Below are 20,016 nucleotides of genomic sequence, written 5' to 3'. Positions count from 1 at the left end.
CTTGAGGCAGCAGTCTGTCCCTTAGCAGAGCTTGGGCACTCTGCTGCTCTCTTCGGAGCCAGCAGGCAGGAACATTCAAGTCTGCTGAAGCTGCACCCACAGCCACCCCTTCCCCCAGGTGCTCTGTCCCAGGGAGATAGGAGTTTTATCTATAAGCCCCTGACTGGGGCTGCTGCCTTTCTTTCAGAGATGCCCTGCCCAGAGAGGAGGAATCTAGAGAGGCAGTCTGGCTACAGCAGCTTAGCCAAGCTGTGGTGAGCTCCACCCAGTTCGAACTTCCCACCAGCTTTGTTTACACTCATTTGGAAATGCAGAAATCACCTGCCTTCTGCATTCATCTCACTGGGAGCTGCAGACAGAATAGAACAGTTCCTATTTGGTCATCTTGCCAGCCACTAAAAAATTATTTTTAATTTATTCTTTATTTTTTTCAATGTGAAGTCTAAAATAAGGAAGAACTTTTATTCTCAATTAGGAAGTCACACAGCAGAGTGGTTAATATCATGTATTTTGGTATCAGCCTGCCTACATTCATTATCCTAGTTCTGCCACATCTTAGCTGTGTGATCTTGGGCGACCTGGTTACTTCTCTGACTATAGCTTCCTCATTTATAAAATAGGGATGATAATAAGAGTATCTGCATTGGCTGGGTGCACTGGCTCACGCCTGTAATCCCAGCACTTTGGGAGGCTGAGGCGGGCGGATCACCTGAGGTCAGGAGTTTGAGACCCACCTGGCCAACATGGTGAAAACCCATCTCTACTAAAAATACACAAATTAGCTGGGTGTGGTGGCAGGCACCTATAATCCCAGCTACTCGGGAGGCTGAGGCAGGAGAATCACTTGAACCTGAGAGGTGGAGGTTGCAGTGAGCCGAGATTGCACCATTGCACTCCAGCCTGGGGGACAAGAGCGAGACTTTGTACCAAAAACAAAAAAAAAAAGGATCTGCATCATAGAGTTGTGTGAGGAGTAAATGAATTAATATATGTTTTAACTTTAGCACTTAGAATAGTGCCTGGCACATGATAAGCACTATATATATTATTTACTATTATTACTAATTCCTCTCATTGAGTCAACTTATTTAATTGGCTATCAAGTCCTACTGCTCTTTTCACTAAAAATTATCTCAGTTACATTTCTTCCATCCCTACTATCACTGTTTTAGTTCATGCTTTCAGACTGTAGCAGTCACATGTGTGGGGAAAAGCAAGAGAGATCAGATTGTTACTGTGTCTATGTAGAAAGAAGTAGACATAGGAGACTCCATTTTGTTCTGTACTAAGAAAAATTCTTCTGCCTTGAGATTCTGTTAATCTATAACCTTACCCCCAACCCCGTGCTCTCTGAAACGTGTGCTGTGTCAACTCAGAGTTAAATGGATTAAGGGCGGTGCAAGATGTGCTTTGTTAAACAGATGCTTGAAGGCAGCATGCTCCTTAAGAGTCATCACCACTCCCTAATCTCAAGTACCCAGGGACACAAAAACTGCGGAAGGCCGCAGGGACCTCTGCCTAGGAAAGCCAGGTATTGTCCAAGGTTTCTCCCCATGTGATAGTCTGAAATATGGCCTCGTGGGAAGGGAAAGACCTGACCGTCCCCCAGCCCGACACCCGTAAAGGGTCTGTGCTGAGGAGGATTAGTAAAAGAGGAAGGAATGCCTCTTGCAGTTGAGACAAGAGGAAGGCATCTGTCTCCTGCCCGTCCCTGGGCAATGGAATGTCTCGGTATAAAACCCGATTGTATGCTCCATCTACTGAGATAGGGAAAAACCGCCTTAGGGCTGGAGGTGGGACCTGCAGGCAGCAATACTGCTCTTTAAGGCATTGAGATGTTTATGTGTATGCATATCTAAAGCACAGCACTTAATCCTTTACCTTGTCTATGATGCAAAGACCTTTCTTCACGTGTTTGTCTGCTGACCCTCTCCCCACAATTGTCTTGTAACCCTGACACATCCCCCTCTTGGAGAAACACCCACAAATGATCAATAAATACTAAGGGAACTCAGAGGCTGGTGGGATCCTCCATAGGGGATCCTCCATATGGGATCCTCCATATGCTGAACGCTGGTTCCCCGGGTCCCCTTATTTCTTTCTCTATACTTTGTCTCTGTGTCTTTTTCTTTCCTAAGTCTCTCGTTCCACCTTACGAGAAACACCCACAGGTGTGTAGGGGCAACCCACCCCTACACACATGTATTTACTTGATATGTAAACTTATAAATAGCTAGAATAAGAATGAACCAGAAATATGTTTCTGGGGATAAAAAGATGTAAAACAAATAGAATCTTACAATTTCAACCCTAAATGAATCTAGGAAAGTCCAGAACAAATAAATCAGAAATTACAGCACAGCATGATTACTGCTACATCAGAGTAATGCACATAGATGCTAAGGTAACACTGAGAAAGAAGCTACAAAAAAAGTATTTCTGACTTCTACTTCTTCAAAAAAGACTTAGGATCTACTCTTCATTCCAAAAGAAATATGAACATATCCCTTCTGGAGCACTTAATGCATTATATTACTTTTATGGGATGTCCACAGCCATGGCTACTTTAACGTGTCTAAAACAGACTTCCTTTTTTTTTTTTTTTTTTTGAGACAGTCGTGCTCTGTCACCCAGGCTGGAGTGCAGTGGCATGATCTCGGCTCACTGGAACCTCCACCTCCCAGGTTCAAGCAATTCCCTGCCTCAGCCTCCCAAGTAGCTGGGATTACAGGCACCTGCCACCATGCCCAGCTAACTTTGTATTTTTAGTAGAGACGGGGTTTCACCATCTTGGCCAGGCTGGTGTTAAACTCCTGACCTCATGATCCACCCGCCTCAGCCTCCCAAACTGTTGGGATTACAGGCGTGAGCCACTGCACCCGGCCAAGACTCTGCCTCTTAATGTGATCACCTTAGGGGTTAGAATTTCAACCTAAAAATTTTGTGAGGACACAGACATTCAGACTGAAGCCACACATTAGAGGAACAGAAAGAAAAAGCTATTGGGCGAACAAAGAAGGGAGTACTAGATCTTGTAAGTGAAGACAAGGGCCAAATCATGTAAGGTCTTACAAAGTTTGGATTTTATTTTTAATTGCAGTGGGAAGCCATTGGTGTATTTTTGAGCCAGGATCATCTTATTATAATTTTCTTTTTCGTTTTTTTTTTTCCCTCTCCCTTCTCCCCTCCTACAGGATCTCATTATTTTGAAGTGATTGATATGATATCAGTGTGGAGAATAGGTTGTAGGGAGCAACAGTGGAAGCAGAAAGATAGCAGGGAATGGTTGCAGTATTTTAGGTGGGAGATGATGGTGACTTGGACCAGGGAGGTGGTAACAAAAATATAGAGAAGTGGATGGATTTAGGATATATATTTGAAGGCAGAACCAACAACATTTGCTAATAAATTAGAAGGGATTTATTGCAGTGAGCCGAGATCGTGTCACTGCACTCCAGCCTGGGCAATAGAGTGAGACTCCATGTCAAAAAAAAAAAAAAAAGGCACAGCCATGATGAGTTGCCTGTATATAATAGGCCCCAGAGAGCTCCCTTGCCCATTCTAACATATGAGGACACAGTCTGAAGGTACCATCTATGAACCAAAAAACCTCAGACATTGATTCTGCTGGCAACTTGGATCTTAGAATTCCCAGTCTCCAGAACTGTAAGAATTAAATTTCTGTTGCTTATATGTTATTTCATTATAGCAGCCTGAGTGGACTAAGATATTTGCCAGTAACATTTGACTTCAGGTCCTCTGCTCTTGCTTTTCCTCTCTCAGGAACACTTTCTAACCAGCCTTTCACATGGCTATCTTCTCACCCTCAGCTCCTTGGCTGAAATGTCAGAGGGTCTTCCCTGACTTCTTACCTAAAGTAGCCTCTCTCCTAGTCACTCTCTCAAATAAGTGATAAGCTATTTGCACTTATCACTACTTGAAATTATATCATTTATTTGCTGACTTGTTTACTATCTCCCCATACTAGAATATAAAATTCAAGAGCTCCAGGCTTTTATCTTGTCTCTGTTTTATCCCTAATGCCTTAAAAGTGCCCAGCACAAAGGTGAAACGCAATAAAACATTTTCAAAATAAGAAAATTTAATGATTCGAACAAAGCAGTTTCAATGGTGGGTGAAAACAAGTCTGAAGGGGACTAATGAATGAATAGTAAAGAAAAAGAAATGGAAAATGTAAACTTCTTTTAGGAAGCATGATTGTGAGAGGAAGAGAGGTAGAACAAAGGTGGAAGACGACCAAGGTTGTGGAAACGTCATTATGGGAAGAGAAAAACTTGTTCCTTAATTCTCTTTACATAAGGATCCTCTTTCAGAATTAAAAGTCCTGCATCCTCTCCTCAGAAAAATGCAAATACACCTTCACAAACAATTTCAGGGGATTTAAGACTCTATAAGGTCCTTGGACTCCAGGTGAAGAAGCCCTACAGTACAGAAACAATGAAGATTCCTAAGGCATGAGTTAATGTTAATTGATGGAGAAAGACAGCTGAGGTAATAAGAGGAAACCCAGATAAAGATGTATTGCCCCGACACAAGAAAGACAAAAGCAAGGACAGGTGAAGATTTAGACACTTGTAATCCCAATAATCCCAACACTTTGGGAGGCCAAGGCCAGAGGATCACTTGAGCCCAGGAATGTGAGACCAGCCTGGACAACATAGTGAGTTCCTGTATCTACAAAAATTAAAAAATAAATTAGCCAGGAATAGTGGCATCCACCTGTGGTCCCAGCTACTTGGGAGGCTGAGATAGGAGAATCACTTGAGCCTGGGAGGTCAAGGCTGCAATGAGTCATGATCGCACCACTGCACTCCAGCCTGAGCGACAGTGAGATCATGTCTCAAAAAAAAAAGGTAAGTGTCATGGAAATCTGAGGAAGTTTCTGTCTGGTTGAATTTTAATTTTTCAGTGAAACAGGAGCTAAGATTATATAATAAAAAGTATCATCGGTGTTGAGCAAAATATGAAGCACATAATATGTATTCAACAAATTATTGATTTTTTGATAGAATGGAAAATACTGGAGTACTTCAATGGAATTTTGAAATCTGGTTCCACAAAAGCTTACTACAGTTGAGGTGGGTTTTTCTTTTTAAAAATATTGTCTCCAAAAGTGTAGACTTATAGACATTGAAGTAGAAAGGAACAGCCTCACTAACAGAAGGATGTGGAAAACCATACAAGATTTATGAATAATTCTGAGAGAGTATTTTATATAATAAAAATAAGTGGATAAATATTTTGGGAAACAATCAGCAAACTAAATACTGCGAGCAACAATAAAGATTAATCTTAAAAAAAATGTTGAGTAAAGAAGCAAGATGTAAATGAATACTTAGTACAATTCCATTTATACGAAGTCCAAAAACAAGCCAAACTGTAATGTGCATGTTCACATACAATGATGTGAAACATTATGGAAAATCAAGGAAGTGGCTATCTTAGAAGTCAGGAGAGTGGCTATCTCTGGGGAGGGAAAGGAATATGTAATCTGAAAAGGTGATAAATAGTAATACCTCTAACTGCCTCTGTGTATGGAGGACTTCAAAACCAAATCGTCCTAAACAAACTAGTCTAAGCAACTCAAAAAGAAGACAGAAAAGATCTCCCAGAGAATCTCTATACCTGATTATATTCTGGGCTACAAGCAGTGATTTTTCTTCAGAAGGTAAACAGTACGCGAGATATTTTGGAAGCTGCCATTAAATAATGCCAAAGTTTAGGATTTAAAATTAATATTTAATTAATGTACCGTCCTAGTTATTTCCCACTAATTAAGACTGAAGAGTTTGGCTCATTAATCAATTAAAATACAAACAAGAATCTGTCTTATCCTGGAAGCAGATTCGAATGCGACATCCTACTTCTATAACTAACCTGTTTTTTTCTACTTACAAACCTATTGTTATTCTACTTATGTCCTTACACGTAAACAAAGTATACTTGAAATGCTGAACACCAGTACAGAAAATTTTAAACAAGGAAATCTCCTAGGATATAAGGTCCTGGAATGGAAGAAGGAAAACGTTGGGACACTGTAATCTATGCAAACTTTCCTGAAGCCGCGAAAAAAAAAAAGTGAAAAAAACCATATTTCTGTGAGTTTTTAGGTATCAAGTCCATGATCACCTAGTTATTCAATTTAAGTCTCAAATAGTTTTTCAACAAAAGCCAGCTTTCCCTGCCTTTACTGTGTATAATTTTTACTAAAATTATCTGAGATTTTCATGCAAATGCCTATGTAATCTCAGCCTTTCACCACCCCAAGTCTAGAAAGACGCTCAGAAATGAGCGATCGGGAGTCAGGCTGAACTCCCAAATCTGTGACTTCCAAATTCCTCGGCTCCACCAGAGCTTCCAGAGCGTTTCTAAACTGAACAGTCTCCCCAACAACCAAGCGGAGAGCTGCGGGAGGACGCGAAGCAGTGACCATAGGAACTGGGCTCAAACCTAACCTCCCAAGAAACAGGGGCAACGCGTACTGCCGAGCTTCCGACCGGCAGCTGTGCCCGCCGCTGCCCCTCACAGCGGCTCCCGCGGCTAGCGCCCACCTCCGCCCGCCACGGGCCCGCACCCGCCACTCCTGCCCGCTTGCAGCCGCCTTCTCAGAGACCTTCCAGCCCAGTAGCAGCACTCTCCCCACCCCGCGCACCTCGGCAGCTTCTACCTGGAGCTCCGGGTCCCTCCCCGGGCTCCTCGGCCCGCCGTCCTGCCCAGAGCTCATCCCCGCGACTGTCAGCTCTCGGCCTCAGCGGGGGATACAAGAACCGCCCACTCTCCATCCTCCGCCCCTTTCTCCTCCCTTCCCACCCCCAAATCGTCCTGGCCCCGCCCCGGCGGATCGGAAGAAGGACGGAGCCCGCGGGAAGGAGGCGGGGGCGGTTAGCGCCAGCCAGTGCCGCCGTGGCCCCGCCCTCACGCTCTGTACCGGAGTGGGCTCGTCTTCCACCTCCCCGGCGCCCCAGCTTTGCTTCCGTCCCGCTCGCCCCCAGGCCCGGTGCGCACGCGTACCTGGCTCGACCTTCCTTCTCGCGGGGTCTACAAGCCGTGCGCGCGCTCCTACGCACGGAGCGACGCGTACGTCTACCTGCCTGCCTTACAGGGCACCTAGGAGGGACCCTTTCCGGGCCCATCCGCGCCGCGCAGGCGCACGCCCACGCAGCGCCTAGACACCCGACCCGAGCGTCCCGTCTCCTAGTAACCAGCCGCTAGCCCCCTTTTCCACGACTCATTTCTTAATCTCTGCCTGAGGCTGCCGCACCTGGATGGAACGCGCATGCGCAAGGCTGTCTCTCGCAGCCCCCGCCTTCCCTCAGCTTGAAACACCTGCTGCTTCGCGGCGGTGGCTTTGTGCCACTTTTCCCAGGGCTTGGGCATCATTCTGGACCCATGTTCGGTGAACCGGTTACTCTCAGAGCTGCTTTCGGGCGCAGCTCCTGCTGCAGCCAGGGCCCGTTTTAAGAGAGGCTTCCAGGTCCAGCCCTCCCGCTGCAGCCTGCAGGGAGCGAGCCAGCCTGTCCCGGTGAGCGTGGGCGGCCTGGAGTCAGGGGAGCCTGGGGACCACGGCCTTGGTCAGCTCTGCACGATCAGGGCTGAATCAGGAAGTGGCAGATCTAGCAACAAAGTCCAGATTCCTGACCGATATTCCTTCTCCACATGCCAGTCATTTTCCAAATCCCCTCACCGTAAAGTGACAAATGAGCTTTTTAGTGAAAAAGAATGAGCGCTGCATTCTTCTACCAATTTTTTGGAGCCCAGAATGGGGGGGAAAAAAGTCTTCTTAATTTTTCTTAATACCTACCATGTCCCTTCTTAAATAACTCAAGAGCTTCTGGATGATAATGGTGACTTTATCTCCTTTTCCTGCAGATGACATAGACACTAGGTTTTTACAGCAATTCTCTGATGACCTTGATATGGTAGAACGCTGTATATTTCAAGAGTAAGCTCTCGTTTGAGGAGACTAACAATTCCTGTTTTCGCCAGGTGAGTACTCATTTTTTCCCCCACAAGATATCATTGGCAGGGATAAACAACTTTTGTGTTAGAACAAATTTAGTCATAAAAATACATTTAATATAAATGCCATGTTTTTCCAATGTCTTTTCATCGTGTTATTACATGGTCTCATATTTTGTCGCATTTATTTTCAGATATCATATACTTTGTAAGTATAATTAGATACCAAAAAAATTAAGTGTCCCTGTTATTTTAGATTAAGAGGTTAGAGGACACAAGGAGCACATATCCTCGGAAATGTAATTTTTTAAATGCACAAAATAACAAACTGAGAAGTTATGTTAGAGGGAATAATGTATAATCTCATTTCCTCCTCAGATACTAAGATTATTTTGAATACATTATCTAGCATTATTAAAAACAAATAGGAAAGAATGTTCTAAGTTTAAAACTATCAGCTGGAGTTGAAGACTTCGGGGGTGGGGAGATTATTAATATAGGAAGTAGGAAAGTACTTCCCTTATAGAAAGAATAAGAAAAGTTTAAGCACTTATGTATGCCACCTAGACGGTACTGAAGATTATTTGGAAAGAATATAAGGAAATGATCATTTTAAGGCCAAAAGAGGGTGAAAAGATTTTCCTTTTTTTTCCTATCAAGAACTGTTGACTTTCTCCCCTAACCTGAGAAAGTAAAAATTTCCTTCCCTCTGTGGAAATCCAAGGGGTAGTGAGTGTCCCACCCTGCCCCAACTAAACCTTTTTTTTTTTTTTTTTTTTTTTTTTTTACAGAGTCTCACTCTGTCGCCCAGGCTGGAGTGCAGTGGCACGATCTCGGCTCACTGCAACCTCCGCCTCCCGGGTTCACGCCATTCTCCTGCCTCAGCCTCCCAAGTAGCTAGGACTACAGGCGCCTACTACTACGCCCAGCTTTTTTTTTGTTTGTTTTTTGTTTTCTGTATTTTTAGTAGAGACAGGGTTTCACTGTGTTAGCCAGGATGGTCTTGATCTCCTGACCTCGTGATCCGCCCGCTTCAGCCTCCCAAAGTGCTGGGATTACAGGCGTGAGCCACTGCTCCCAGACTTTTTTTTTTTCTTTTTTTTAAGACAGAGTCTCACTCTGTTGCCCTATACCCAGGCTGGAGTGCGTTGGCATGATCTCAGCTCACTGCACCCTCCACCTTTCAGGTTGAAGCAGTTCTCCTGCCTTAGCCCCTTGAGTAGCTGGGACCACAGGTATGTGCCACCATGCCCAGCTAATTTTTGTATGTTTTTGTAGAGATGCGGTTTCACCATGTTGCCCAGGCTGGTCTTGAACTCCTGGACTCAAGTGATCCACCCACCTCAGCATCCCAAGTGCTGGGATTATATGCATGAGCCACTGTGCCTGGCCCAGGCTAAGCCTTATATAGTACCCTGTGCTTGCTCTCTTGTGACAGACACCTTCTAAGGTCTTGGTTTTCTAGTCCCTTAATTTTTCCATCATTTCAAAAGCTTCACTACAAAAACCTCTGTTATTACTATTTTTTGTTTTGTTTTCACTGTCCTCTTCCTGATCCCCTCAAAAAAAAATCTGGGACTCCAATTCCATATGTGTTAAGCCACTTGATCTTGTTCCACAGCTCACTGATGCTGTGTTCCTTTTGTTTGTTTGTTTTTTTGAGATGGAGTCTCGCTTTGTCTCCCAGGCTGGAGTGCAGTGGCGCGATCTCCGCTCACTGGAAGCTCTGCCTCGCGGCTTCACGCCATTCTCCTGCCTCAGCCTCCCAAGCAGCTGGGACTACGGGCGCCCGCCACCACGCCCGGCTAATTTTTTTGTATTTTTAGTAGAGATGGGGTTTCACTGTGTTAGCCAGGATGATCTCGATCTCCTGACCTCATGATCTGCCCGCCTCGGCCTCCCAAAGTGCTGGGATTACAGGCATGAGCCACCGCGCCCGGCCTGTGTTCCTTTTTTTAAATCAGAGAGTTTCCTCCTTATGCCGAGGCCTGAAAGTTCCAGGCAATGTCCATTCATAGGGCTTACTTTATTTCCTGTTTCTCAAGGATCACTCTCCCGAACTGCCTATTGTCCAATATCTAAAAGCCATTGCTTCATGTGTTTTGTGTTTTGATGCTGAAAGCAGGCGGGGCACGGTGGCTCATGCCTGTAATCCCAGCACTTTGGGAGGCCGAGGCAGTTGGATCACCTGAGGTCGGGAGTTCGAGACCAACCTGACCAACATGGAGAAACTCTGTCTCTACTAAAAATACAAAATTAGTCAGTTGTGGTGGCACATGCCTGTAATCCCAGCTACTCGGGAGGCTGAGGCAGGAGACTTGCTTGAACCCGGGAGGCAGAGGTTGCGGTAAGCCAAGATCGTGCCATCGCCCTCCAGCCTGGGGGACAAGAACAAAACTCCGTCTCAAAAAAAAAAAAAAAAAAAAAAAGATGCTGAAAGCATGAGGGTAAGTCTGGTCTCTGTTACTCCATCATGACTAGCAGCAGAAGTCTGCCATTCTTCACAGTTCCAGGCCCCATGTCACTAACTATCCTCAAAGGATGTGGTTTGCAATGCAAAAATTGCTTCAGGCTGGGGGAACTGAAGGCAAAGGTCCTGAAGCAGGAGAAGGTTTGGCATAGAATATGCTTGAGGAACAGCAATGGGGTGATAGGTCTGGGGTTGAATAAGGCAAAGAGACAGGAGAGAGTGCTTGCTAGTAGAGTTGTTTGCTACGCCTGCTGCAACAATTTACCACACACTTGGTGTCTTTAAGCAACACAAATTTATTATCACACGGTTCTGGAGATTTACAAGTTCAAATTGGGTCTCACTGGGCTAAAATCAAGATGTCAGGCAGGTCTACATTCCTTCTGGAGGCTCTAGGGGAAAATCCCCTTTCTTGCCTTTCCAGCTTCTACTGGCAGCCCATGTTCCTTGGCTTGTGATCCCAGTCTATATTCAACGCCAAAAATGGCCAGTCAAGTCCTCCTCACATTGCATCATGGCTAACACATTCTACCTCCCTCTTTCACTTCTAAAGACTCTTGTGTGGCAGGCGCGGTGACTCACACCTATAATCCCAGCATTTTGGGAGGCCAAGGCAGGTGGATCACTTGAGGTCAGGAGTTCAAGACCAGCCTGTTCAACATGGCAAAACCCTGTCTCTCCCCAAAAATACAAAAATTAACTGATCGTGGTGGCGGTCACCTGTAATCCCAGCTACTTGGGAGCTGAGGCACGAGAATCACTTGAACCCAGGAGGTGGAGGCTGCAGTCACCCTAGATCACACCACTGCACTCCAACCTGGGCAACAGAGTGAGACTCTGTCCCAAAAAGAAAAAAAAAAAAAAAGACCCTTGTGATTACATTAGTACCACCCAATTAATCCAGGAGAATTTTCCCACCCTCAGAGTCAGCTGATTAGCAACCTTAATTCCCCCTTGCCACATAACATAACATAGTCACAGCTTCTGGGGATTAGGACAAAGACATCTTTGAAGACTATTATTCTGCCTACCACAGCTGGGGACCAGATATGTAGAGAATTTTTTTCTCTGATATGGGAAGCAACTAGAGTGTGTTGAGCAGAGGACTGCTGTGATCTGGGTTTTGTTATAAAAGGTTCAAACCAGTCCAGGCATGGTGGCTTACGCCAGTAATCCCAGCACTTTGGGAAGTGGGAGAATTGCTTGAGTACAGGCGTTCGAGACCAGCCTGGGCAACACAGTGACACCCTGTCTCTACAAAAAAAAATGAATTTTAAAAATTAGCCAGATGTGGCCAGGTACGGTGGCTCATGCTGTAATCCAAGCACTTTAGGAGGCCAAGGAGGGCAGATCACTTGAGGTCAGGAATTCGAGACCAGCCTGGCCAACATGGCGAAACATCATCTCTACTAAAAATACAAAAATTAGCCGGGCATGGTGGCAGGTGCCTGTAATCCCAGCTACTCGGGAGGCCTCAGCAGGAGAATCATGTGAACCCAGAAAGGCGGAAGTTGCAATTTCTTTGCAACTTGAATTTCTCTGATTCCTAGTTAAGTTTGAATATCTCTTTATGTACTCTCATTATCTGTTTGGGATTCCTCAATCTGTGAATTATGTTTTTATATCCTTTGCCCATTTTTCTATCGGGTTTTCTTTTTCCTTGCTAATTTCTAGGTGTTCTCTTTTTATTCCAGCCATTAAATACCATCAGCTTTGGACACAGAAAATATCTCCTTCCAGTCTCTTATCTTTTTGTTTATATTTTTTTCATTGAATAGAAATTCTCAATTATGAGTAATCAAACTCACCTGTTTTCCTCCCTTATTGTTTAAGCTTTTTAGTCTTGTTTAAGAAATCTTTCTTCACTCCAAGGTAACAGATATTTTCTTCTATTGCATTTACAGTTCTGCCATTCACATTTAGGTCTTTAATGCATTTGCACTCCACTTTTTTTTCTTTTTGAGACAGAGTCTTGCTCTGTCACCCAGGCTGGAGTGCAATGGTATGATCTCAGCTCACTGCAACCTCCACCCCCTGGGTTCAAGCGATTCTCCTGCCTCAGCCTCCTGAGTAGCTGGAATTACACGCACCCGCCACCACACCCGGCTAATTTTTGTATTTTTAGTAGAGACAGAGTTTCACCATGTTGATCAGGCTGGTCTCGAACTCCTGACCTCGTGATCCACCCACCTCAGCCTCCCAAAGGGCTAGGATTACAGGCGTGAGCCACCGCGCCCAGCCTACTTCTGTGTTTAAGATCCTGCTTATGTCCACATAGTGAGCCAATGTTCACAATACCATCATACTAAACTTAGTCTGTTCTATCTCCTTTGTCTTATAGTGCCACCTGTAATATATGTGAAGTTCCTGAAATACCTAAGTCCAAGTTACAGCTCTGTCATATTCTACTGATTATTTGTTCCTGTACCTGTACAAGGTTATTTTTATTACTTTCACTTTGTGGCATATCTTTTTGTTTTTTTTAATTTTTTTCTGATAGGGATGAGGTCTCCCTATGTTGCCCAGGCTGGTCTCAAACTGCTGGACTCAAGAGATCTTTCCACCTTGGCCTCCCAAAGTGCTGGAATTACAGGCGTGAGCCATTGTGCCCAGCCGTGTAGCCTATCTTAATATCTAGTAAAGAAAGCCACTTTGTTCTTTTTCTCCAGATTGATTTATCTCTTTATGTACCTTTATTCTTACATATATATTCCAGATTTCTTCTTGAATGGCAACCTAAATGCCAGTCCAAAGAGGCCCCCAATAGACTTGTTCACCCTTCATGTCCTCAACTCTGGGGAAGTTAAGGTAAGACTCACAGGGCCAAGTCTACCCTATTATATTTGGTTCCTCTCAGTCCTTTTATTAGATTGAAGTTTAATGTGCAAATTGATAATTATATGTTACCATTCTTTTACGTTTGTTGATTTCAAATGCCATGTTTTATAGAGTTTTGTGTTTTTTAAAACGTTTTTTCAATTTTGTATTTTGAAAAAGTTTTAAACCTACAGAAATGTAATAATAATAATATGTAGAACAACTTTTTAAGCTTTACCTCCTAGATTTAACAGTTGTTAGCATTTTGCATATTTTACTGTCTTTCTGTATCTATGTATCTATCTATTGCTAAACAATTTGAGGGCAAGTTGCAGATACGATTCTTCACCCCTAACTATTTCAGTATGTATTTCCTAAGAACAAGGACATTGACTTATATAACCACAATACAATTATCATATTCATGGCATTTATCACATTGATCCAATATTATTATCTAATATTGTCCCATATCCAAATGTTCCAGTTATCTAAGTAATGATCTTTGTAGTACATTCCATCCCCTTCCCAATTCAAGAGCATTGGTTGCATTTGAAATAATGTATCTTTAGCCTCCTTTAATCTGAAATAGTTCCTCAGCCTCTCTGTGTCTTTCATAACATTGACATTTTTAGGTAGAAGCTATTTGTTTCATAGAAGATACCTCTGTTTGGGTTTATCTGATTGTTTCCTCATGTTTAGATTCAAGTTATGCATTTGACAGGAGTATTTCCTTTCTAAGAAAAAGAGAAACCAAATACAATAAACTCAATTTTATTCATTTGAAGGCAGTATTAGATATTCCTTTGATGAGGAAGAAAAATTCATCTTCAAGTTCCAAATCTAAAAATCAAATATACCCATATTTCAGAATTTCATCAGAGATATTAAAAAATTTAGCTAAGTTGTATTTGATTCCCAGAAAGCCAAATATATACTATTTACCTAATTGTTATATTAATATTTGAGTAAGTACTATATTTAGGCTACTACAGTAGACCCAGGACTCTGTTTTGTTATAAACACTGATATTCAGTCACAAATATGGATAAACAGGGTTTCAAGATGATTCTTTAGAAATGTTCAGTCAGTAATTATAGCTTGATGAGTATGAAATTGTAAACTATCAACGATACCACAGTAGCTAAATATTAAAGACATAATACATTCTAAAAAGTGGGTGAGGCTGAGCGCAGTGGCTCATGCTTGTAATCCTAGCACTTTGGGAGCTGAGGTGGGTGGATCACCTGAGGTCAGGAGTTCAAGACCAGCCTGGTCAACATGGGGAAACCCCATCTCTACTAAAAATACAAACGTTAGAGTTTCTGTTTGGGATGATTAAAAGTTCTGGAGATGGATGACCATGATGTTTGCACAAAAATGTAAATGTACTCAATGTCATTGAATTGTACACTTAAAAGTGTTTAAAATGATAAATGTTATATATATTTTACCACAATAAATAAAATATAGACTGGAAAAAAAATAAATAAAAATAAAAATAAAAATACAAACATTAGCTGGGCCTGGTGGCGGGCACCTGTAATCCCAGCTACTCAGGAGGCTGAGGCAGGAAAATCACTTTAACCTGCCGGGTGGAGGTCCAGTGAGCCGAGATCGCACCACTTCACTCCAGCCTGGGTGAAAGGGCGAAACTCCATCTCAAAAAAAAAAAAAAAAAAAAATGGGTGAGGGATTTCGATCGAAGCTGTGGAATCTGCTCCAGATCTCAGGTTGCTACTATAGCATCTTGGGTAGATCACTCTTCTCCAGTAAGCCCTGGGCTTTCTCAAACCTTTTCTGTACAGGAAGCCTGTCCCTTCTGCCATCCTGGTCAACTCTGCCTACCAAATTCCTGCCCATCTTTGAAAGCGAAACCCTAACCTAGGCTCCCATCCTTTGGGAAACTTCCCAAGGCCTCCCTCCATGCTATATGATCATCTCTTTTTTTTTTTTTTTTTTTTTTTTTTTTTAAGACGGAGTCTCGCTCTGTCGCCCAGGCTGGAGTGCAGTGGCGCGATCTCGGCTCACTGCAACCTCAGCCTCCCGGGTTCACACCATTCTCCTGCCTCAGCCTCCCGAGTAGCTGGGACTACAGGTACCCGCCACCACGCCCGGCTAATTCTTGGTATTTTTAATACAGATGGGGTTTCACCATATTAGCCAGGATGGTCTCGATCTCCTGATCTCATGATCCGCCCACCTCAGCCTCCCAAAGTGCTGGGATTACAGGTGTGAGCCACTGCGCTCGGCCGATCATCTCTCTTTACAGACTAGACATCCTTAATCACAAGTATCTTTTTTTTTTTTTTTTTTTTAAGACAGAGTCTCGCTCTTGTCGCCCAGGCTGGAGTGCAGTGGCGTAATCTCGGCTCACTGCAACCTCCGTCTTCCGGGTTCAAGCTATTCTCTTGCCTCAGCCTCCTGAATAGCTGGGATTTCAGGTGCACGCCACCACACCCAGCTAATTTTTGTATTTTTAGCAGAGATGGGGTTTCACCATGTTAGCCAGGCTGGTCTCTAAATCCTAACCTTTGGTGATCCACCCGCCTCAGCCCCCAAAGTGCTGGGATTACAGGCGTGGGCCACCGCACCCAGCCAATCACAAGTATCTTTATAGGACATCTTTATTTTTTGCAGAAAATAAAGTACTAGCAGAGTACTTGGCCTTCAGTCGTTATTTCTTTAGCCCATTAGTAATGAATAAAGAGGTTTCGCTAGCAAGAATGAAAGAAAGGACTAAGAGAAGCTCTACTATTTTCTGAAAGGTGATAAAACATATAATCAGATAAATTTCCTTTTAAAAAGACTTTCAAATAAATCTTTAGAACCTGCAAACCCTCCCACAAAGAAAATGTAAACACTGAAAGGTAGGAGGCAATTTTACTTTATATTTCTAGTATCACCACAGCTTTTCATTCAAACAAACATTGCCATGAAGTTAGGGAAATTCCTGCTGCATTCACTTGTTACTTTTTTTTTTTTTTTTTTCAGTAATCAAGTTGAAGAAACACTTCCACTACTTAAAAAGGTACCTCCAAATTACTTTCATATTTGTTCAGCTATCCTAATGGGATTTTCACTTAGTAAATCTGCTACTCAGGTATCTGCTATACATATGGATTCAAAAGTGGATGATCACTTAATACGAGGGACTGAAAAAAGCAGGTTGGAACCAGCGACTCAGTTATTTCAAAACACCAAGAAAATAAGATTAGAAGACACAAATCAAGAAAACTTTACAAGGATTGAAGGGACTGGCACAGGATCTCTTTCTGAGAAAGCCTTGGGTTCAGTGGTATACGTCAAAGAAAGTGATGGACTAGAAATGACAGATGTGGAATGAAGCAATTTGTACGTATTACCAAAGAAACCAAAAACTGCCTTTGACTGAGGGGGGTGTTGAAAGAGAACTTAACCTTATTAGGAAACCCTGACAAAATGACAGAAGACTATTGCCTTATTTTGCACTATTTGTGAATCATCTTACACTGCATTTTTTTATGATGCTTATTCAAAAGGCAGTTGCTTTAGGGTGAAAAAGCCTTCCAAAATTCAAAGCAGATTTCTCTGCTATTATATTATATCCTTCTTAAAAACCAGAGTTTTTAAGTAACAGTATTTGAATGGCACCAAAACATTTTCATTTTAATGTATTTCTTTAACAAGTGGTTAAAAAAAGTGTCCAAGCAGCCGGGCGCAGTGGCTCACGCCTGTAATCCCAGCACTTTGGGAGGCCGAGGCGGGTCGATCACCTGAGGTCAGGAGTTCGCGACCAGCCTGGCCAATATGGTGAGACCCCATCTCTACTAAAAATGCAAAAAATTAGCCAGGCGTGGTGGTGGGCGCCTGTGATCTCAGCTACCTGGGAGGCTGAGGAAGGAGAATCGCTTGAACCCTGGAGGCGGAGGCTGCAGTGAGCTGAGATCATGCCATTGTACTCCAGCCTGGGCAACAAGAGCAAAACTCCGCCTCAAAAAAAAAAAAAAAAAAAAAAAAAGTCCAAGCAATGTGACATCAGTATTTCACACTATTTCTGGTGTATCAGTTTTGTATGTTACATTTCCATTTTGGGATTCTGCTTTAGGATACTTTACTTTCTTACATTTTGCATTTTTGTTCTGTAAAAGATCACTGCCAATAAACTGCAAAAGACCAATAAATTGCATATCTTCAGAAGGATTTCACATTTTAAATCGTGCCTTTAAAACTGCTTTTTCCCCCCACATAGAATCCATTTTAGAGTTAGAAAAGTGTTCTTTCCAAGTGTTAATAGTTTGTCTTGCAGATGGTACCATTTTATGTCACCAATATTTAATATGAGAAAAACAACCTGGTGTTTAAAAACCTTGTTTTGTATATCAGTTATGAAAATATCTGGTAGTTGGAAATCTCTTTAATATTCATTTTAAAAGAGGAAAGGGCATCTTTTCCGAGGGGGAAGCTATATTTTATTAATCAGAAAAATACTAAACAAATGTGTTTGTAGGGAATATTGAGAGTGAAAAACAATTGTTGAATGGGACATAAGCCAAAAAGACAATGCTTTTTATTATTTACAGAACGTAATTCTTTAGAAGAGAAAAAAATACATAAATCATTCATTTGTTCACCTAGCCTGGCACTGTGCTTGGTGCTGGAGATACAGTAGTGAATAAAATAGCCAGTGCCTTGTAGAGTTTTGTGCCTGTCTACTAGGAAAGACAGGAGATTATACAGTAATTATATAAGATGCAAATTGTGATATGCCATGAAGAAACGTATAGCATTCAGAGAGACATAACACAACACAAGACATACCACATAAAGCTGATTTTTTTTAAGATGGTCTCACTCTGTTGCCCAGGCTGGAGTGCAGTGGAGCGATCATAGCTCAGTGCAGTGTCGAATTCTGTTCTTAAGCGATCTTCCTGCCTCAGCCTCCTAGTAGCTAGGATTACAGGCATGTGCCACCATACCCAGCATGTTTTTGTATTTTTTTAGAGACAGAGTCTTACAATGTTACCCAGACTGGTCTCAAACTCCTGGCCTCAGGTGATCCTCCCACTGGGCCATAAACTTGATTTTAACTGTGGGAAATGGGAAAGCGTATCTCAGGACATTTTTGAAAGCAAGTTGATTAAGAAAGTAAAGAAACAGAATGGCTACTCCATAGAGCAGCCTCTGAGGACATTTATAGCTTTTGCAGTGACATGGTTGTCTAAGTGAATGATGGTGATGGTCATAAAAGTGGAGAGAAGGGGATAGAGTCCAGGTGAAGTCTGACAGGATGTAGTCATGGTTTGGAAGCGGAAAGTGAGGAAGAAGAAAGGGCTTCTGGCAAAAAAGGCTAGATGCATGCAGGATCCCTGGGGGAAAAGAGTGAGTTCAGGAGCATGGCTTTTAGACTTACCAGGTTTACAAGGCAGTTGTATCTATGGAACTAAAAAATATAAATTTTGAAGTTGTATACAGAAATGGTACTTAGAGCCATAAAATGAATGAAATTGCTTAAGGAAAATGTAGTGTGAGATAAAGATCTGAGGAACTCCAACATTTAGGGCTGACTAGAGCAGGGTAGCTGGCAAAGGGGACTGTGGAGTTGGCAGTGAGGCTGGAGGAAAACCTGGCAAAAGGGACAGAGGAGTTGATAGGGTAATGTCAAAGTTGTCCACAGGAATCTCCAGGTTGAGGTAGTCAAATGAACACTTAGATGAAGACTGAAAAGTCCACTGGATCTAGCAATATGAATGTCACCCGTGACCTTAGCAAAAGCACTTTTGCTGGAATAATGGGGAAAAGCCATTTTGGAGTACGTTGAAACAATGAATGGGAAGTGAGAAAGTAGATACTGGATGTATAGCAGTTTTTCCAAGAAGCTTGGCTCAGAAGGGCAGCAGACAGGATGACAAGTGGAAAGAGAAGTGAGGTCACTGGAGGATTGTTAAAGAGTACAGCATGTTTGAGTGTCACTTGAAAGGTTCCAGTGGAGAAGCTGAAGAAGTAGGTAAAGGTAAGAATAACCAAGGGACAGAAGTCCTGGAGCAGGGAGGAGGGAATGGGATTCTTTAAAACCTCTTCATCAAGAAACTAGGGGGAAAAAAAAACCAAAGCTGTACCATCTCAGATTTCAGAGAAAGGGAATTTAGAAGGAAGTAATATAAGCAAAGAGCAACAATATTCTGTGACTGTTTTTAATAATAACTAGGAAAATTCCTAGTGCAGTTAACTCTGAACAAAATTCATTCCCACCTGCATAATACAAGATAGACTTACTCAGAGTGACCTTGGTAAAAGGTGTGATAATAAAGAAAGGAGGTGTCATTATGTCTTCATTGTAGCTTTATATGAAGCCCTGGTCATTTACCGTATCAGCATCAGCAAACTGAACACTGAATGATTCTTACTCCAAGAGGCAAGTCTTAGTGGTTTCTATTTTAACTGAAGGAGAGATTAATTTCTGTGCAAGATTGAAAAAGGTGACCACAAATTCTTTGGGCTTCTTTCATCAAGAGGTGAAGTCCATTACCCCACGCCTTAACTCTGGGCTGGCTTTGTTGTTATTTTGGCCAATAGAATATGGCTGAGGCGCTGCTTCCAAGATTAGGCCTGAATTGAGATGCCCTAGCAGCCAGGCAGCACCTGCCAGAGCATGAATAAGGCTATCTTGGACCGCCCAGCGTAGCCAACCCGTGCTGAATGAAGCCACATGAATATGCCCAGGAGAAACTAGCAGAGGAATCACCCACCTTGCCCACGTTAGAGATATA

The 20,016-nt window shown here is 42.8% G+C and overlaps 2 protein-coding genes across 4 annotated transcripts in view; one reads left to right on the top strand and one right to left on the bottom strand.

Moving 5' to 3' along the window:
* TSGA10 (testis specific 10) overlaps positions 1-7,033 on the bottom strand; it is a 151,615-nt gene extending 144,582 nt beyond the window's left edge. Inside the window, exon 1 of one of the 3 annotated variants that reach the window (XM_014343887.3) lies at positions 6,950-7,033. Coding sequence is in view for 2 of the 3 variants with exons in the window: in XM_008970983.4 (XP_008969231.2) it covers positions 6,674-6,745 (72 nt within the window). In the remaining variant the exon portion in view is untranslated. Of the gene's footprint in view, positions 1-6,673 lie in introns of all 3 variants that reach the window. The other 2 variants (XM_014343885.3, XM_008970983.4) reach the window with 2 other exon arrangements.
* Positions 7,034-7,052: 19 nt separating this feature from the next.
* C12H2orf15 (chromosome 12 C2orf15 homolog) lies at positions 7,053-17,463 on the top strand. The gene is made up of 4 exons (XM_008971029.4): positions 7,053-7,543; positions 7,891-8,007; positions 13,167-13,258; positions 16,262-17,463. Exons 3-4 carry the CDS (start codon positions 13,233-13,235, stop codon positions 16,611-16,613), a joined length of 378 nt encoding a protein of 125 aa, XP_008969277.1. The 5' UTR covers positions 7,053-7,543; positions 7,891-8,007; positions 13,167-13,232; the 3' UTR covers positions 16,614-17,463.
* Positions 17,464-20,016: the final 2,553 nt, after the last annotated feature.

Source organism: Pan paniscus, chromosome 12 (assembly GCF_029289425.2).
Source record: "Pan paniscus chromosome 12, NHGRI_mPanPan1-v2.0_pri, whole genome shotgun sequence".
Lineage (NCBI taxonomy): Eukaryota > Metazoa > Chordata > Mammalia > Primates > Hominidae > Pan > Pan paniscus.
The sequence above is the reverse complement of the archived record's forward strand: the minus strand, read 5'-3'. Positions and strand labels throughout refer to the sequence as shown.